The sequence below is a fragment of the Salvelinus alpinus genome, chromosome 5 (genome assembly GCF_045679555.1).
Source record: "Salvelinus alpinus chromosome 5, SLU_Salpinus.1, whole genome shotgun sequence".
Taxonomy (NCBI): Eukaryota; Metazoa; Chordata; class Actinopteri; order Salmoniformes; family Salmonidae; genus Salvelinus; species Salvelinus alpinus.
The window spans coordinates 53,552,414-53,571,807 of NC_092090.1; the positions used below are offsets into that span (position 1 = coordinate 53,552,414).

General features: G+C 44.0%; 1 protein-coding gene across 3 annotated transcripts in view; it reads right to left on the bottom strand.

Annotated features, from left to right (window-relative positions):
* adam9a (ADAM metallopeptidase domain 9a) overlaps window positions 1-19,394 on the bottom strand; it is a 90,560-nt gene that overhangs the window by 35,036 nt on the left and 36,130 nt on the right. For all 3 annotated transcript variants that reach the window (XM_071402278.1, XM_071402277.1, XM_071402279.1), the window contains exons 5-7: window positions 18,160-18,236; window positions 190-406; window positions 25-90 (exon numbers count right to left, since the gene is read on the bottom strand). In XM_071402278.1, coding sequence (XP_071258379.1) covers window positions 25-90; window positions 190-406; window positions 18,160-18,236 — 360 coding nt within the window. The remainder of the gene's footprint in view (window positions 1-24; window positions 91-189; window positions 407-18,159; window positions 18,237-19,394) is intronic.

Sequence of the window (19,394 nt, forward strand, 5' to 3'; positions counted from 1 at the left end):
ATCAGTCGTTGGACATTCACTCACCCTCTCATTATCCACCACCAGGAACAGCTCTACATAGTGTGGCTGGAGCAGCACTGCCCGCTTTCTCTGAAGGGAGAGAAAGCACATACAGTACCATAAGCAGATAAATCAGCACGAAGGCACAGGCACACTCAGCACGCACACATACACCCTGTGGTAACTCACCCTGAGGAGGTGGCTGACAGGCTGTTTGTGTGTGTCAGAGTGGGTGTGATGCGCTGAGTGGTCCTGTTCAGATGGGGCTAGTTGTTCCGTGTGTGGAGTGCCACACACCAGCGGCTCCGACACCACGTCCTCCAGCCGGTACACTAGGTGCTGGAAGTCCGAGGAAGACACCAGCGGCTCAATCCCATAGCTGGAGTTGTCCATGAGGAGCACCCCTCTGGAGGTTCAAACACAAAAGGCTGATCACACCAGGGTCATAAGGGGTCAATATTAATCATTATAAACGAAATGCTGATCGGTTAAAAGGCTGTGGGATATCAGATCGTATACCATGGGTATGACAAAACATGTATTTTTACTCTTCAAATTACATTGGTAACAATATTATAATAGCAATAAGGCACCTCGGAGTTTGTGGTATATGGGCAATTTACAACGGCTAAGGACTGTTTCCAGGTACTCTGTGTTGCATCCTGCACAATAACAGCCCTTGGCCGTGATATATTGCCCATATACCACACTCCCTCGGGCCTTATTGGTTAATTACACCATGGGCATTGTTGAATACTCGTTTCTGATGGGCTTGAATGGCATTCGAGAGTGTGCATTTTTTCCCTATAATGCATGGTATATCAGCATGGTAGAATTCAATGGCTATAGTTCATTGTTACATGTTCAATGTTTGAGCTGTTTTTGAATGCAAAAGTCAAAATGAAAACATTGGCATTGTTGAAGTAGATGTTCATAATAGCAAACTAGGACTGATATTTTGGTTAGCTAAACTAGCAAGTCTGTTTGTTTGGTTACGAAGGCAACTACTGCAGCTATATAGTAATCTCGCAAACTACTTCAGTGGATGTTAACAAGTCCGGGTAGTCCCTCCCCATTTCAGTTAGTTTAGTAGGGGAATGGCACATACATTTAGAACAGAATAATTGGCAGTTTTAAGAGGAAGGTTGGTACAGGTTCTTTCCTAAAGACAATCAACTAACGATCATTTAACTAAAACAATAAATGTTCCACACCCACAAAACACTGCCTAAACTGGCTTGTCCTTGCTGTGATACGAAAGCATGATCATATGGTGTGTGGGAGGTAGGTGAAAAAGACAAAAAAACTGCTTGGAAACTGAGCCTGTTAATTACAATTTAGGCCAGGCACTGCAAACTGAAATTACATTTTTGCCTCTACCTATACATTGAGATTTGTTGGTATTCTGGTCCATTATTATTATTCTTTTCAAAAAAGTACACATTAAAAAAGGTCAAACACTTGATGAAAATGTATATTAATCATACTATTCTTGAAATCTTCGGGATTGATTGACCTTCATGTCTTAAAAGTAATGATGGACTGTCGTTTCTCTTTGCTTGTTTGAGCTGTTCTTGCCATAATATGGACTTGTTCTTAAACCAAATAGGGAGATATTCTGTATACCAAACCTACCTTGTCACAACACAACTGATTGGTTCAAACGCATTGAGGAAAGAAATTCCACAAATGAACTTAAGGCACACCTGTTAATTGAAATGCATTCCAGGTGACTACTTCATGAAGCTGGTTGAGAGAATGCCAAGAGTGTGCAAAGCTGTCATCAAGGTAAAGGGTGGCTACTTTGAAGAATCTCAAATATTAAATATATTTTGATTTGTTTAACACTTTTTGGTTACTACATGATTCCATGTGTTATTCTCTTAGTATGATGTCTTCACTATTATTATTACACTAGAAAAACCATTGAATGAGTAGGTGTGTCCAAGTTTCAATTGGTACACCACACACACAAAAGTTTGGGGTCACTTAGAAAAGTCCTTGTTTTTGAGAGAAAAGCAATTTTTTTTGTAAATGACTATTGTAGCTGGAAACCGCACATTTTTTACGAAATATCTACATAGGCGTACAGAGGCCCATTACCAGCAACCATCACTCCTGTGTTCCAATGGCACGTTGTGTTCGCTAATCCAAGTTTATCATTTTAAAAGGCTAATTGATCATTAGAAAACCCTTTTGCAATTATGTTAGCACATCTGAAAACTGTTGTGCTGATTAAATCAGCAATAACCTGGCCTTTAGACTAGTTGAGTATCTGGAGCGTCAGCATTTGTGTGTTCGATTACAGGCTCATAATGTCCAAAAACTAAGACTTTCTTCTGAAACTCAGTCTATTCTTGTTCTGAGAAATGAAGGCTATTCCAAGTGAGAAATTGCCAAGAAACTGAACATTTCGTATAACGCTGTGTACTATTCCCTTCACAGAACAACGCAAACTGGCTCTAACCAGAATAGAAAGAGGAATGGGAGGTGTACAACTGAGCATGAGGACAAGTACATTAGTGTCTAGTTTGAGAAACAGACACCTCACAAGTCCTCAACTGGCAGCTTCATTAAGTAGTACACGCAAAACACCAGTCTCAACGTCAACAGTGAAGAGGCGACTCCGGGATTTTTTATTTTTTTTCACCTTTATTTAACCAGGTAGGCTAGTTGAGAACAAGTTCTCATTTGCAACTGCGACCTGGCCAAGATAAAGCATAGCAGTGTGAACAGACAACACAGAGTTACACATGGAGTAAACAATAAACAAGTCAATAACATGGTAGAAAAAAAAAAAGAGAATCTATATACAATGTGTGCAAAAGGCATGAGGTAGGCAATAAATCGAATAATTACAATTTAGCAGATTAACACTGGAGTGATAAATCATCAGATGATCATGTGCAAGAAGAGATACTGGTGTGCAAAAGAGCAGAAAAGTAAATAAATAAAAGCAGTATGGGGGGTGAGGTAGGTAAATTGGGTGGGTAGTTTACAGATGGACTATGTACAGCTGCAGCGATCGGTTAGCTGCTCGGATAGCAGATTTTTAAAGTTGTTGAGGGAGATAAAAGTCTCCAACTTCAGAGATTTTTGCAATTCGTTCCAGTCGCAGGCAGCAGAGAACTGGAAGGAAAGGCGTCCAAATGAGGTTTTGGCTTTAGGGATGATCAGTGAGATACACCTGCTGGAGCGCGTGCTGCGGGTGGGTGTAGCCATCGTGACCAGTGAACTGAGATAAGGCGGCACTTTACCTAGCATAGCCTTGTAGATGACCTGGAGCCAGTGGGTCTGACGACGAACATGTAGCGAGGGCCAGCCGACTAGGGCATACAGGTCGCAGTGGTGGGTCGTATAAGGTGCTTTAGTAACAAAACGAATGGCACTGTGATAAACTGCATCCAGTTTGCTGAGTAGAGTATTGGAAGCTATTTTGTAGATGACATCGCCGAAGTCGAGGATCGGTAGGATAGTCAGTTTTACTAGGGTAAGTTTGGCGGCGTGAGTGAAGGAGGCTTTGTTGCGGAATAGAAAGCCGATTCTTGATTTGATTTTGGATTGGAGATGTTTGATATGAGTCTGGAAGGAGAGTTTGCAGTCTAGCCAGACACCTAGGTACTTATAGATGTCCACATATTCTAGGTCGGAACCGTCCAGGGTGGTGATGCTAGTCGGGCGTGCGGGTGCAGGCAGCGAACGGTTGAAAAGCATGCATTTGGTTTTACTAGCGTTTAAGAGCAGTTGGAGGCCACGGAAGGAGTGTTGTATGGCATTGAAGCTCGTTTGGAGGTTAGATAGCACAGTGTCCAAGGAAGGGCCGGAAGTATATAGAATGGTGTCGTCTGCGTAGAGGTGGATCAGGGAATCGCCCGCAGCAAGAGCAACATCATTGATGTATACAGAGAAAAGAGTCGGCCCGAGAATTGAACCCTGTGGTACCCCCATAGAGACTGCCAGACGACCGGACAACATGCCCTCCGATTTGACACACTGAACTCTGTCTGCAAAGTAGTTGGTGAACCAGGCAAGGCAGTCATTAGAAAAACCGAGGCTACTGAGTCTGCCGATAAGAATATGGTGATTGACAGAGTCGAAAGCCTTGGCCAGGTCGATGAAGACGGCTGCACAGTAATGTCTTTTATCGATGGCGGTTATGATATCGTTTAGTACCTTGAGCGTGGCTGAGGTGCACCCGTGACCGGCTCGGAAACCGGATTGCACAGCGGAGAAGGTACGGTGGGATTCGAGATGGTCAGTGATCTGTTTGTTGACTTGGCTTTCGAAGACCTTAGATAGGCAGGGCAGGATGGATATAGGTCTGTAACAGTTTGGGTCCAGGGTGTCTCCCCCTTTGAAGAGGGGGATGACCGCGGCAGCTTTCCAATCCTTGGGGATCTCAGATGATACGAAGGAGAGGTTGAACAGGCTGGTAATAGGGGGTGCGACAATGGCGGCGGACAGTTTCAGAAATAGGGGGTCCAGATTGTCAAGCCCAGCTGATTTGTATGGGTCCAGGTTTTCCAGCTCTTTCAGAACATCTGCTATCTGGATTTGGGTAAAGGAGAAGCTGGGGAGGCTTGGGCGAGTAGCAGCGGGGGGGGGCGGGGCTGTTGGCCAAGGTTGGAGTCGCCAGGAGGAAGGCATGGCCAGCCATTGAGAAATGCTTGTTGAAGTCTTCGATTATCACGGATTTATCGGTGGTGACCGTGTTACCTAGCCTCAGTGCAGTGGGCAGCTGGGAGGAGGTGCTCTTGTTCTCCATGGACTTTACAGTATCCCAGAACTTTTTGGAGTTAGAGCTACAGGATGCAAATTTCTGCTTGAAAAAGCTGGCCTTTGCTTTCCTGACTGACTGCGTGTATTGGTTCCTGACTTCCCTGAACAGTTGCATATCGCGGGGGCTTTTCGATGCTATTGCAGTTCGCCACAGGATGTTTTTGTGCTGGTCGAGGGCAGTCAGGTCTGGAGTGAACCAAGGGCTATATCTGTTCTTGGTTCTGCATTTTTTGAACGGAGCATGCTTGTCTAATATGGTGAGGAAGTAACTTTTAAAGAATGACCAGGCATCCTCAACTGACGGGATGAGGTCAATATCCTTCCAGGGTACCCGGGCCAGGTCGATTAGAAAGGCCTGCTCGCAGAAGTGTTTTAGGGAGCGTTTGACAGTGATGAGGGGTGGTCGTTTGACCGCGGACCCGTGGCGGATACAGGCAATGAGGCAGTGATCGCTGAGATCTTGATTGAAGACAGCAGAGGTGTATTTGGAGGGCAGGTTGGTCAGGATAATGTCTATTAGGGTGCCCATGTTTACGGATTTAGGGTTGTACCTGGTGGGTTCCTTGATGATTTGTGTGAGATTGAGGGCATCAAGCTTGGATTGTAGGACTGCCGGGGTGTTAAGCATATCCCAGTTTAGGTCACCTAACAGAACAAACTCTGAAGCTAGATGGGGAGCGATCAATTCACAGATGGTGTCCAGGGCACAGCTGGGAGCTGAGGGGGGTCGGTAGCAGGCGGCAACAGTGAGAGACTTATTTCTGGAGAGATTAATTTTTAAAATTAGAAGTTCGAACTGTTTGGGCATAGACCTGGAAAGTATGACAGAACTTTGCAGGCTATCTCTGCAGTAGATTGCAACTCCTCCCCCTTTGGCAGTTCTATCTTGACGGAAAGTGTTATAGTTGGGTATGGAAATCCCAGAATTTTTGGTGGCCTTCCTAAGCCAGGATTCGGACACGGCAAGGACATCAGGGTTGGCAGAGTGTGCTAAAGCGGTGAGTAAGGCAAACTTAGGGAGGAGGCTTCTGATGTTGACATGCATGAGGCCAAGGCTTTTTCGATCACAGAAGTCAACAAATGAGGGTGACTGGGGACATGCAGGGCCTGGGTTTACCTCCACATCACCCGAGGAACAGAGGAGTAGTAGGATGAGGGTGCGGCTAAAGGCTATCAAAACTGGTCGCCTAGAGCGTTGGGGACAAAGAATAAAAGGAGCAGATTTATGGGCGTGGTAGAATAGATTCTGGGCATAATGTGCAGACAGGGGTATGGTGGGGCGCGGGTACAGCGGAGGCAAGCCCAGGCACTGGGTGATGATAAGAGAGGTTGTATCTCTGGACATGCTGGTCTCAATGGGTGAGGTCACCGCATGTGTGGGGGGTGGGACCAAGGAGGTATCAGAGGTACGGAGAGTGGAACTACAGGGTCCATTGCAAACCAAAACAATGATAATGATAACTAGCCTGAACAACAGTATGCAAGGCATATTGATATTTGAGAGAGACATACAATAAGGCATAAAGTGATTGCAGGTCTTGATTGGGAGAGCTAGCTAAAACAACAGGTAAGATAACAGCAGCAATAACAGGGTGCTAGTCTAACACAGCAACAACAGGTAAAAATGGCGACGACTAGGCAGAGAGGGTCGGATTAACTACACACAGATCCTGAGTTAAAGCACAGAGCCGACACAAATAAACAGAATGGAGTACCGTGAATTAATGGACAGTCAAGCAGGCATCAGCTATGTAGCCGAGTGATCATAGTGTCCAGGGGGCATCCGTAGATGGAGCAGGGAGGCCTCCACTAAGCTAGCACGCGGCGTTTAAAGTTAGTAGCCCGGGGGGTGGTCTGCTCAGACGTGGTCGTGTCGACAGAGAATCCAAGCCGGATGGCGGTGGCGAAAGAGAGGTTGTGAATTGTAGAATTGTGTTTGCTAACTGGTGCTAGCTTCGTGGCAGTGGCGCTAGCTGCGCTAGCTGCAAGCTAGCTGTGAGGATCAGAAGTAGTGGCTCAGGGATTACGGCAGGAATCCGGCGTTGTTGTCGAGAGACAGTCCGATGCTGGTAAATTGGTGAGTAATATCCAGGCTAATAACAGGGCTGGTGTCTGTGCAGAAGGTAAAAGCTACTAGCAGCGGCAAAAAAATGGCTAAATTAGCTTGTAGCTGATTTAGACCAGTTGTGATGGATTGGCAGGGCTCTGTGTCGGCAAAAAAAGGTCCAGTCCAATTGGCAAAAGAGGTATTGTAGCCCAAGAATTCGCTGGTAGACCTCTTCGGCTAGCCGGCAGATGGGCCTAGCTCGAGGCTAGCTCAAGGCTAACTGGTGCTTGCTTCGGGACAGAGGTGTTAGCCAGTAGTAGCCACTCGGTTGCAGCTAGCTAGCTGTGATGATACGGTGTAATTGTCCAGAGCTTGCGTCAGGAATCCGGTGATGTGGTAGAGAAAAAGCAGTCCTATATGCTCTGGGTTGATATCGCGCTTGCAGACTGGCAGGTATTGGCCCGAGCTGAAGCTGGCTGTGTCCGAGTTAAGGGTGAAGACCGCAGCAGTGGCTAACTGACTACTAGCTAGTTATCTGGCTAGCTTCTGATTGGGGTTACGGTTCTAAAGTATAAAAAATAGCAGGTCCGTACCACATTGGGTGAGGCGGAATGTAGGAATGTATATTCAGTTCCTAGATGGAAAGTGAAATTAAAATATATACGAAATGTATACGAAAAATACGAGGACTATTTACACGGGACAAGACAAGACAAAGACACGTCCGACTGCTACGCCATCTTGGCCGACTCCGGGATGCTGGCCTTCTAGGCAGAGTTCCTCTGTCCAGTGTCTGTGTTCTTTTGCCCATGTTAATCTTTGCTTTTCATTGGCCAGTCTGATATATGGCTTTTTCTTTGCAACTCTGCCTAGAAGGCCAGCATCCCGGAGTCGCCTCTTCACTGTTGATGTGGAGACAACATTAACAATGTCTACACTGTATTTCTGATCAGTTTGATGTTATTTTTATGGACAAGGACATTTCAAAGTGACCTCAAACTTTTGAACGGGAGTGTATATATTCTTATTCTAAAATGGATTAAATGTTTTTTTTCTTCTTCTCATCAATCTACACACAATAATCCATAATGACAAAAGCAAAAACAGGTATTTATTTTGTGCTAATTATTATTTAAAAATATAATTACAAAAATAATTTTATAATCACATTTACATAAGTATTCAGAGCCTTTACTCTGTACTACCACTCCTACATTTTCTTGGCTGTGTGCTTAGGGTTGTTGTCCTGTTGGAAGGTGAACCTTCGCCTCAGGATGAGGTCCCGAGTGCTCTGGAGCAGATTTTCATCAAGGATCTCTCAGTACTTTGCTCTGTTCATCCTGACTTGTCTCCCAGTCCCTGAAAAACATGCTGCTTCCCCGTAAGGATGGTGCCAGGTTTCCTCCAGACGTGACGCTTGGCATTCAGGCCAAATAGTTCAATCTTGGTTTCATCAGACCAAAGAATCTCGTTTCTCATGGTCAGAGTCCTTTAGGTGCCTTTTGGCAAACTCCAAGCAGGCTGTCATGTGCCTTTTACTGAGGAGTGGCTTCGGTCTGGCCACTTTACCATAAAGGCCTGATGGGTGGAGTACTTCAGAGATGGGAGAACCTTCCAGAAGGACAACCATATCCACAGAGGAACTCTGGAGCTCTGTCAGAATGACCATTGGGTTCTTGGTTACCTCCCTCACCAAAGCCCTTCTCCCCCGATTGCTCAGTTTGGCCAGGCGGCCAGCTCTAGGAAGAGTCTTGGTGGTTCGACACTTCTTCCATTTAAGAATGAGGGATGCCACTGTGTTCTTGGTGACCTTCAAAACCTGCGCCTCGACACAATCCGGTCTTCGAGCTCCAAGGACAATTCCTTTGACCTCATGGCTTGTTTTTTTTTTTTTAAATAACTGCTTTTGCTTCGTCATTATGGGGTTTGAACCCCGCTCTCCGGCGGGGAGGCCTATTTGAGAGCACCTTGTTTTGCTACTAAACCACAGTTGACAGCTTAAATCCCCCCAACCTCTCAAATCCAGAGTGTTGTCACTTTTGATAACCGAACGCTAAAAAAAGTATTTGTTCTTGCAAATTTGCTACAAACTACACTGAAAAATATAAGTGCAACATGCAACAATTTCAGTTCATAAGGAAATCAGTCAATTCAAATAAATTCATATTCATAACTCTATGGATTTCATATGACTGGGAATACAGATATGCATCTGTTGGTCACAGATACCTTAAAAAAAAGAAGGTAAGAGTCTGGATCAGAAAACCAGTCAGTATCTGGTGTGACCTCATGCAGTGCAACATCTTCACATATAGTTGATTATGGCCTGTGTAATATTGTACCACTCAGCTTCAAAGGCTGTGCGAAGTTGCTGGATATTGGGGGGAACTGGAGAACGCTTTCGTACACGTCAATCCAGAGCATCCCAAACATGCGCAGTGTGTGACATGTCTGGTGAGTATGCAGGCCATGGAAGAACGAACATGTTCAGCTTCTAGGAATTGCGTACAGATCCTTGCAACATGGGGCTGTGCATTATCATGCTGCAACATGAGATGATGGCGGCGGATGAATGGCACAACAATGAGCCTCAGGATCTTGTCACGTTATCTCTGTGCATTAAAACTGCCATTGATAAAATGCTAATTGTGTTTGCAATTGTTGTCCGTGGCTTATGCCTGCCCCATACCATAACCCCACCATGGAGCACCCTGTTCACAACATTGACATCAGCAAACCGCTCGCCCACATGACACCAGACACTATGTCTGCCATGTGCCCTGTACAGTTGAAACTGTGATTAATCCGTGAAGAGCACACTTCTCCAGCATGCCAGTGGCAATTGAAGGTGAGCATTTACCCACTGAAGTCGGTAACGACGCCGAACTGTAGTCAGGTCAAGACTCTGGTGAGGACGATGAGCATGCAGATGAGCTTCCCTGCACCGGTTTCTGACAATTTGTCAGAAATTCTGAGGTTATGCAAACCCACAGTTTCCTCAGCTGTCCTGGTGGCTGGTCTCAGATAATCCAGCAGGTGAAGGGGCTGGATGTGGAGGTCCTGGGCTGGGGTGGTTATACATGGTCTGCGGTTGTGAGGCTGGTTGAACATACTGCCAAATTCTCTAAAATGACGTTGGAGGTGGCTTATGGTAGAGAAATGAACATTAAATTCTATGGCAACATCTCTGGTGTACATTCCTGCAGTCACCATGCCAATTGCACGCTCCCTTAAAACTTGAGACATCTGTAGCATTGTGTTGTATGACAAAACTGCACATTTTAGTGTGGGCTTTTATTGTCCCTAGCAGAAGGTGCACCTGTGCTTCTTCATATGCCACACCAGTCAGGTGGATGGTTTAACTTGTTAATGTGCAATTTGTGTAAGGAACATTTCTGACATCTTTTATTTCTCCTCATGAAACACTTTACATGTTGAGTTTATATTTTTGTTCAGTATAAATAGTGTGCAAAAAAATGTCAGCAGAAGTTTGCAAATGTATGCCACTAGTCGTGAATCTAGGGCACACGTGGCAAAAATATTTATTGCCACTAGCAGGAAACATTACCAGAAGCCATTTCTTGTGATCACGAGTTTGAAAACCAGTAACTGTTAACAACCAGGTCAGGCGGAGAAAAAAATCTGTTGGAAAATGCAAACCAAGCTAGCTATCTAGCTACCTACCGAAGTTGTCCAAGTTATTCAACTTCCAAACAACTCTTAAATTGTGTTAGCTAATTGATACGTGGCTAGCAATGTCATGTTTTATGGGATAGAGGGCAACACTTTCTGTTGCTGTATCAATCTGTCACCACCACTAACTGGCTAGCTAGTGTTAACATATTTAAAGTTTCAAATGTTATTAGTAGTATGTAAAGATACGCATGTTGGCATACATTTGTACCGTCCCCAAGTATACATCGTCCAACAAAATGCGTTTTTGCAGGTTCCTCAACAATACAACAAAAAATTATGAAAAATAAGAATACAAAATGTTGCAAAATGTATGTGATAGCTAGCTAACTCACTAATGATTTGCTTAAAACACTGATATTTGTAGGTGTTAAGTTGTTGTCTTTTAGCTAATACCAATAATATGCTAGTGTCACTGTTCAGTAGCATGTTAGCTAGCACAACAGCTAAGGTAGCAACAATATGAGCTGACTTGACATCAAAGCAAACTTTTACTTTTGCAGATGGATACTCTCCCCCTACCCGTGGTGTTGGAAGAGGCTGTATTGGGAAGAGGATGCATCAACACCCTGGAAAAATGTTTGTGGTGCACTTACTCTGAACACTTTTTTGAGTGATACATTTGTACCGTCCCCAAGCTTGATAAGGTAAGTAAATGCAAGTATCTCATAAATGTAGCCCATACATCCATTCTTTGTAACAATTAGATATTTTATAGCTTTAATTAAACTAGTAACTAGCGCATCTTCATCATGTGTTGTTCCTTCTCTCTTACTCGAAGCAATCAGTTACAAGGCAAAAATTCAGATTGAGGCCTTCAATCAAACTGAGGACAGAAATGTGTGCACCAGGTCATGGCTTCTTCAAATCAAATCAAATCAAATTTTATTAGTCACATACACATGGTTAGCAGATGTTAATGCGAGTGTAGCGAAATGCTTGTGCTTCTAGTTCCGACAATGCAGTAATAACCAACAAGTAATCTAACCTACAATTCCACAACTACTACCTTATACACACACAAGTGTAAAGGGATAAAGAATATGTACATAAAGATATATGAATGAGTGGTGGTACAGAACGGCATAGGCAAGATGCAGTAGATGGTATAGAGTACGGTATATACATATGAGATGAGTACTGTAGGGTATGTAAACATAAAGTGGCATAGTTTAAAGTGGCTAGTGGTACATGTATTACATAAAGATGGCAAGATGCAGTAGATGATATAGAGTACAGTATATACATATGAGATGGGTAATGTAGGGTATGTAAACATTATATTAAGTGGCATTGTTTAAAGTGGCTAGTGGTACATTCTTACATAATTTCCATCAATTCCCATTTTTAAAGTGGCTGGAGTTGAGTCAGTATGTTGGCAGCGGCCGCTAAATGTTAGTGGTGGCTGTTTAACAGTCTGATGGCCTTGAGATAGAAGCTGTTTTTCAGTTTCTCGGTCCCTGCTTTGATGCACCTGTACTGACCTCGCCGTCTGGATGATAGCGGGGTGAACAGGCAGTGGCTTGGGTGGTTGTTGTCCTTGATGATCTTTATGGCCTTCCTGTGACATCGGGTGGTGTAGGTGTCCTGGAGGGCAGGTAGTTTGCCCCCGGTGATGCGTTCTGCAGACCTCACTACCCTCTGGAGAGCCTTACGGTTGTGGGCGGAGCAGTTGCCGTACCAGGCGGTGATACAGCCCGACAGGATGCTCTCGATTGTGCATCTGTAGAAGTTTGTGAGTGCTTTTGGTGACAAGCCGAATTTCTTCAGCCTCCTGAGGTTGAAGAGGCGCTGCTGCGCCTTCTTCACGACGCTGTCTGTGTGGGTGGACCAATTCAGTTTGTCCGTGATGTGTACACCGAGGAACTTAAAACTTTCCACCTTCTCCACTACTGACCCGTCGATGTGGATAGGGGGGTGCTCCCTCTGCTGTTTCCTGAAGTCCACAATCATCTCCTTTGTTTTGTTGACGTTGAGTGTGAGGTTATTTTCCTGACACCACACTCCGAGGGCCCTCACCTCCTCCCTGTAGGCCGTCTCGTCGTTGTTGGTAATCAAGCCTACCACTGTAGTGTCATCCGCAAACTTGATGATTGAGTTGGAGGCGTGCATGGCCACGCAGTCGTGGGTGAACAGGGAGTACAGGAGAGGGCTCAGAACGCACCCTTGTGGGGCCCCAGTGTTGAGGATCAGCGGGGTGGAGATGTTGTTACCTACCCTCACCACCTGGGGGCGGCCCGTCAGGAAGTCCAGGACCCAGTTGCACAGGGCGGGGTCGAGACCCAGGGTCTCGAGCTTGATGACGAGTTTGGAGGGTACTATGGTGTTAAATGCTGAGCTGTAATCGATGAACAGCATTCTCACATGGGTATTCCTCTTGTCCAGATGGGTTAGGGCAGTGTGCAGTGTGGTTGCAATTGCGTCGTCTGTGGACCTATTGGGTCGGTAAGCAAATTGGAGTGGGTCTAGGGTGTCCGGTAGGGTGGAGGTGATATGGTCCTTGACTAGTCTCTCAAAGCACTTCATGATGACGGAAGTGAGTGCTACGGGGCGGTAGTCGTTTAGCTCAGTTACCTTAGCTTTCTTGGGAACAGGAACAATGGTGGCCCTCTTGAAGCATGTGGGAACAGCAGACTGGGATAAGGATTGATTGAATATGTCCGTAAACACACCAGCCAGCTGGTCTGCGCATGCTCTGAGGACGCGGCTGGGAATGCCGTCTGGGCCTGCAGCCTTGCGAGGGTTAACACGTTTAAATGTTTTACTCACCTCGGCTGCAGTGAAGGAGAGCCCGCAGGTTTTGGTAGGGGGCCGTGTCAGTGGCACTGTATTGTCCTCAAAGCGGGCAAAAAAGTTGTTTAGCCTGTCTGGGAGCAAGACATCCTGGTCCGCGACGGGGCTGGTTTTCTTTTTGTAATCCGTGATTGACTGTAGACCCTGCCACATACCTCTTGTGTCTGAGCTGTTGAATTGCGACTCGATTTTGTCTCTGTACTGGGACTTAGCCTGTTTGATTGCCTTGCGGAGAGAATAGCTACACTGTTTGTATTCGGTCATGCTTCCGGTCACCTTGCCCTGGTTAAAAGCAGTGGTTCACGCTTTCAGTTTCACGCGAATGCTGCCGTCAATCCACGGTTTCTGGTTTGGGAATGTTTTAATCGTTGCTGTGGGTACGACATCGTCAATGCACTTCCTAATGAACTCGCTCACCGAATCAGCATATTCGTCAATATTGTTGTTGGACGCAATGCGGAACATATTCCAATCCGCGTGATCGAAGCAGTCTTGAAGCGTGGAATCAGATTGGTCGGACCAGCGTTGAACAGACCTGAGCGCGGGAGCTTGTTGTTTTAGTTTCTGTTTGTAGGCCGGAATCAACAAAATGGAGTCGTGGTCAGCTTTTCCGAAAGGGGGGCGGGGGAGGGCCTTATATGCGTCGCGGAAATTAGTATAACAATGATCTAGGGTTTTTCCAGCCCTGGTAGCACAATCGATATGCTGATAGAATTTAGGGAGTTTTGTTTTTAGATTAGCCTTGTTAAAATCCCCAGCTACGATGAATGCAGCCTCAGGGTGTGTGGTTTCCAGTTTACAAAGAGTCAGATAAAGTTCGTTCAGGGCCATCGATGTGTCTGCTTGGGGGGGAATATATACGGCTGTGATTATGATTGAAGAGAATTCCCTTGGTAGATAATGCGGTCGACATTTTATTGTGAGGAGTTCTAGATCAGGTGAACAGAATGACTTGAGTTCCTGTGTGTTGTTATGATGATCACACCACGTCTCGTTAATCATAAGGCATACCCCCCCGCCCCTCTTCTTACCAGAAAGATGTTTGTTTCTGTCGGCGCGATGCATGAAGAAACCAGCTGGCTGCACCGACTCCGTTAGCGTCTCTTGAGTTAGCCATGTTTCCGTGAAGCAGAGCACGTTGCAATCCCTGATGTCTCTCTGGAATGCTACCCGTGCTCGGATTTCATCAACCTTATTGTCAAGAGACTGGACATTGGCGAGTAGTATGCTAGGGAGTGGAGCGCGATGTGCCCGTCTCCGAAGCCTGACCACGAGACCGCCTCGTTTGCCCCTTTTACGGCGTCGCACAGGGTCGCCGGCTGGGATCAGATCCATTGTATTGGGTGGAAGGCAAAACACTGGATCCGTTTCGGGAAAGTCATATTCCTGGTAGGAACGATGATGAGTTGACGTTAATCGTATATTCAGTAGTTCCTCCCGACTGTATGTAATGAAACCTAAGATTACCTGGGGTACCGATGTAAGAAATAACACATAAAAAAACAAAATACTGCATATTTTCCAAGGAACGCGAAGCGAGGCGGCCATCTCGTTTCGGCGCCGGATGTTTTTTGCATGCTTGGCTTGGAGATGTAAGTCAACAATACATTTTGGAAAAATAATATATATTGCCATATTAGGCATAACTCATTGTCAGGAAGAAGAGACAACTAGTAGACTAGTAATGATGAAGACCCCATTCTAGATTGAAGATCACAGTTAGTTGATTTGTTTGAATCAATTGTGTTGAGGCTTGGCTGGAGAAAAATCTTGTATACTCTAGGAACAGTTGGCCACACATTTAAAGGTAGATTGAGTAGGCCTAAGTCCCAGTTTATGCTAGATACATTGTTTCTTTATATAGAATTCATACAAGGCAGAAACATTGTTTCCTTGCTGAAAAATATGTAGAATGCCATGTTGCTATGCTTTCAGTGAGAAGCATAGCAACATCAAGGCAACTTTGTAACAGGTGACCCTGTTTTTCCAAAGCCAAACCCGTCCATTATCCGCTGAGATGCAAAAATATAAAATGTTTTCAGTGACTGATTTCAGTACCCTAATGTTGTTTTTGTGTTTTCTGATTGTTTCTCAAGGACTTCCAAAGTTCACTCAAAAAGGCAATAGTTCTGAACTGGGTTTGATTTTGTCAATTTGGTTACATCCATTGGTTGAAAGCTCATTGCTCAGTTATCACTTAGCTCATGTAAATTCTGTAGTTCCTTTAAACATTCTAAGGTCAACGTTCCCATAAAGTGGTGGGGAGAAGTCTACCGTCTCCAGAAGCGTCTTCACCATTCATTTTCTGTATTCAGGTTCACGTAAACATTTAATATTGATAGTTACAGCTGATTTCGGGATTGTATATCGATTCGCTCTCCTTAAATATTTGTCATCTAATATATTAGTTACAGTCTGAGTTGTTTACTCAAACTTTTCAGGGCATAAAAACTACAATCTGTGTCCTGAATTAGCCTAGTGTGCATGTGCGCCCAGCTAGATCTTGTTTCCCCCGTTTTTTTCCCTGACTAAATTAGCTGGCTAGCTGAAAGTTTAAATCCTCATTTCCAAACTTAATACAAAATGCACCCTCAACTTCAAAACTCTTTTGCTAGTTATACAATCGTGTAAGTAAAAAAAATTCTGTAAAAGAAACTTGAAAATTATTTATTATTTTGTTGAATAGTCATGACTGGTTCGAGCTATCTGTCGTGTCATAAGACAACAGTTGCGAAGGACATCATTGCTACTTAACGCAGATCATACACTGGTGTCATTGGCGTAGGGTTAGCTGGACGTTTCTGACTTGTCTTGGAACTGTGGCAACGGGCAGCCTCTCCCCGCTTGGCTCGATGGGACATGTAGTGATTTTGCCAACACAGCCAGATATGTACAGTCCTGTACCCTTAATCTTTTTTAAACTGACTATCGTATTTGTTGATTAAATCAGACTTTATTAGTATAATGAGTAATTCAAGAATGGGTTGGAGTTCGTTCCTTGTTCCTTTTCAATCATTGGCTCATTGGTGAAATTAGCATTCTGACAATATCTTTAATTAAATCATTCAAAAACCTTTATTAATGCAACTGCAGACAGAAGTTGACAACAGGAACATACGCATGTTTCCGAGTAAGTTCTGCATAAAAGAAAAGGTCCCAAGTTATTTTATTAAACCCGAAGTCCAGCCCTTGTAATGTCACTGCCTACGTCCTTATATTTTACTCATGAGACCAAATCCATGCCTACTCAACACTAAAACTCTTGTTTATATAGCTATCTAAAAGCTTAGCAGTAAATGTCCAAGTTGATTTATAGTGGAATGTCTGACTTATCTCTTGTCTCTTACACTCCCCTGCAGAGTTCTGTCTTCACAGTCACACATTTCTCAGAGGGGTCTCTTTATAAGAGACCAGAAAACAACTGTGGAACAATACTAAACCTCTATAATGAATATATATATATATCGTTAATCTGTAGTCTAGGACCCTTTAACTGTAAGGAGGGCGGGGTCTTATAACCCCTCCCCTTCTCTTAATACAACATAAGCATAATCAACTATTAAAATGCATCAAACATATGGACAGCCCCTATCATGAACCCTAGGTGAACCCCTTTCAAATGTCACGAGTTAATTGACATGATAAAACTCTACAGAGAGCCAAAGACTACATTAAATGGCTAAATTAATGAAATGTGTAATTTAACGGAGGGTAAAGAAAATTTTTCCTATTTGGTCGGCCTTTTTAGTCCAGGGTGCATTGCATGATGCCGTTGCCTGAGATATTATAGAAAGGAGATTGGAGATGAATGAACGTATAATTCCCCACCCAGAAGACTGTCGACCAATGGAGTTCACATTGTCATGCTGCGTCACGAAGTTGCAAAGCTAATCGTCATGCAATCCCTTCCCAAAGTCAGTGTATATGTCGAGAAACGTGCCTATTTTCCTTGAAAGTATGTAATGTCAAGATTCCAAAGCTATACGATATTACAGATAGCAAGTTAATTATCTCAAGAAAGATTTATAATGTTGTACTTTTTGTCGACAAAATTTGTACTAATGTTGGGTTTTTGAGCTGACGCCGAATAGACTCCCATTCACTACTTGAAGCTCTTTGTCCCAGAATGCACCGCATGGCCAATTGATGTAGCATGGGCAACGTTTCCCATCTCCTCAAACGTATATCTGCTGTTGCGAATGTTAGACTCCACTCTGAGGCACATTGATATACTGATTGAACATGGTGAGATTGTAGACTCCTAAATTAATAGTGCAGTTTGTTTAGGCGATTTTACCACAAACTAGCTACTTTACATGTTGATATTTTCTTTGGTATTATTGTGTGTAGCTACATTTGCTAGCTAGCTAGTCACCTAGCCAGCCCATAGAGAGAGCATTGCAGATTTTGTGGTCAACCTGAGCTGCAGATTTCCACAATAATTTTCCATGTTGCTACCAACATTATTATAAAACGGCAAAATGAAACATTTGTTCACAAAAAATATTGTTCTCACAGTGTTATTTAACACTAAGTTAAAGGAATGATTGGTTTTGGGTGGATTTTTCCTTTAAAGTTATGTGAGTTGTTTTGTAGATATGACATTTCAATATTGTTAATACACAAAGTAACCAACAACCTGATCTAATTGGCATATCCATAATGAGTTGCAGCAAATTTTCAGCAAACAGAATGTTCGGCACAAGTTCACCCAAAAGTTCGCCACAAATTTGCCGCAACAGTTTGCCACAAAACTAATTTGCATGTAAAAAATATGAGCTTACCCCAAATTTGCGGCAAATTGGCAAAAGATTGGACAGAAGCCTGTTTTTTTTGGTAAGGGTTACCTTAGCCCAAAGCAGATACTCATGGCCACAGATGATCCCTCCACGTCCTCCACATAGCCCCGATAGTGACAGTGATCCTGCGGAAGGGATAAAAGAAAATGGCGGCTCAGTAATTTCTTAAAGAGTCAAACAACCATATGTATCAAGAGAGGCTATAGAGGAGATGCTAGAAGGCAAAGATGAGGTAATGTCATCCTGGCAAGGCCATTGTCAGTGTTACATTTGACTCAAATTGCATTGCAAGTTATATCATTGTGTTAGCCACAGTCAATTTAAGAGCCTAATTGCTTGTGACAGAAAATGTGAAATCTTTGGGTGAGGTGATGAATCTTGATTTAGTGCAGCGCCAGGCAAGCGCATCACTCAATTTTGACGATTCAAGATGGGGCTTGAATTGGAGGTAGAGATTTGGTCCTGAGTTCATGTCGAGCTTGGCAAATAAATTATGAGGCCTACTTCTAACCCATGCACATATTGCAGAGCAATGTCTTTTTAAAGTTAGAAATTATTTTGAAGAAGTCAACTGAAATGGTTTCACGTGAACTGACAGTGCTGTAGGGGTTAATTGAGGTCCAATTTAAATAACACCATTAAACATGTTTTGCGTTTGTCTGTAATCTCCCCCTGGCTATCTATAGGGAAATGCTGTGTCCTATCCCTTTAAGCATTCTTGGCAGCACCCTGCTCTCTCACAATAGCATGAGCTAATTGTCTTAGCCTTGATGCCTAACATGTAGAGATTTAGAACTATGGGAGCTCACTGAAACGAAGTAAAGTAACCAAGGTTCAGAGAGTTTCCCCCAGAGTATAGGGCAATCGGATGGTATGGTAGACCCATCAAGAATTCTGTCCATATAATCTTATGATCTTAAAAGGCAAAACGGATCCTAGATCTTACACAGATACTTTAGGGATATACACATGACCAAATGTATCAAGACACCTGCTTGTTGAACATCTCATTACAAAATCATGGGCATTAACATAGAGTTGGTCCCCCCTTTCCTGCTATAACAGCCTCCACTCTTCTGGGAAGGGTTTCCAATACATGTTGGAACATTGCTGCGGGGACTTGCTTCCATTTAGCCACAAGAGCATTAGTGAGGTCAGGCACTGATGTTGGGTAATTAGGCCTGGCTCGCAGTCGTCGTTCCAATTCATCCCAAAGGTGCTCGATGGGGTTGAGCTCAGGGCTCTGTGCAGGCCAGTCAAGTTCTTCCACACCAATCTCGATA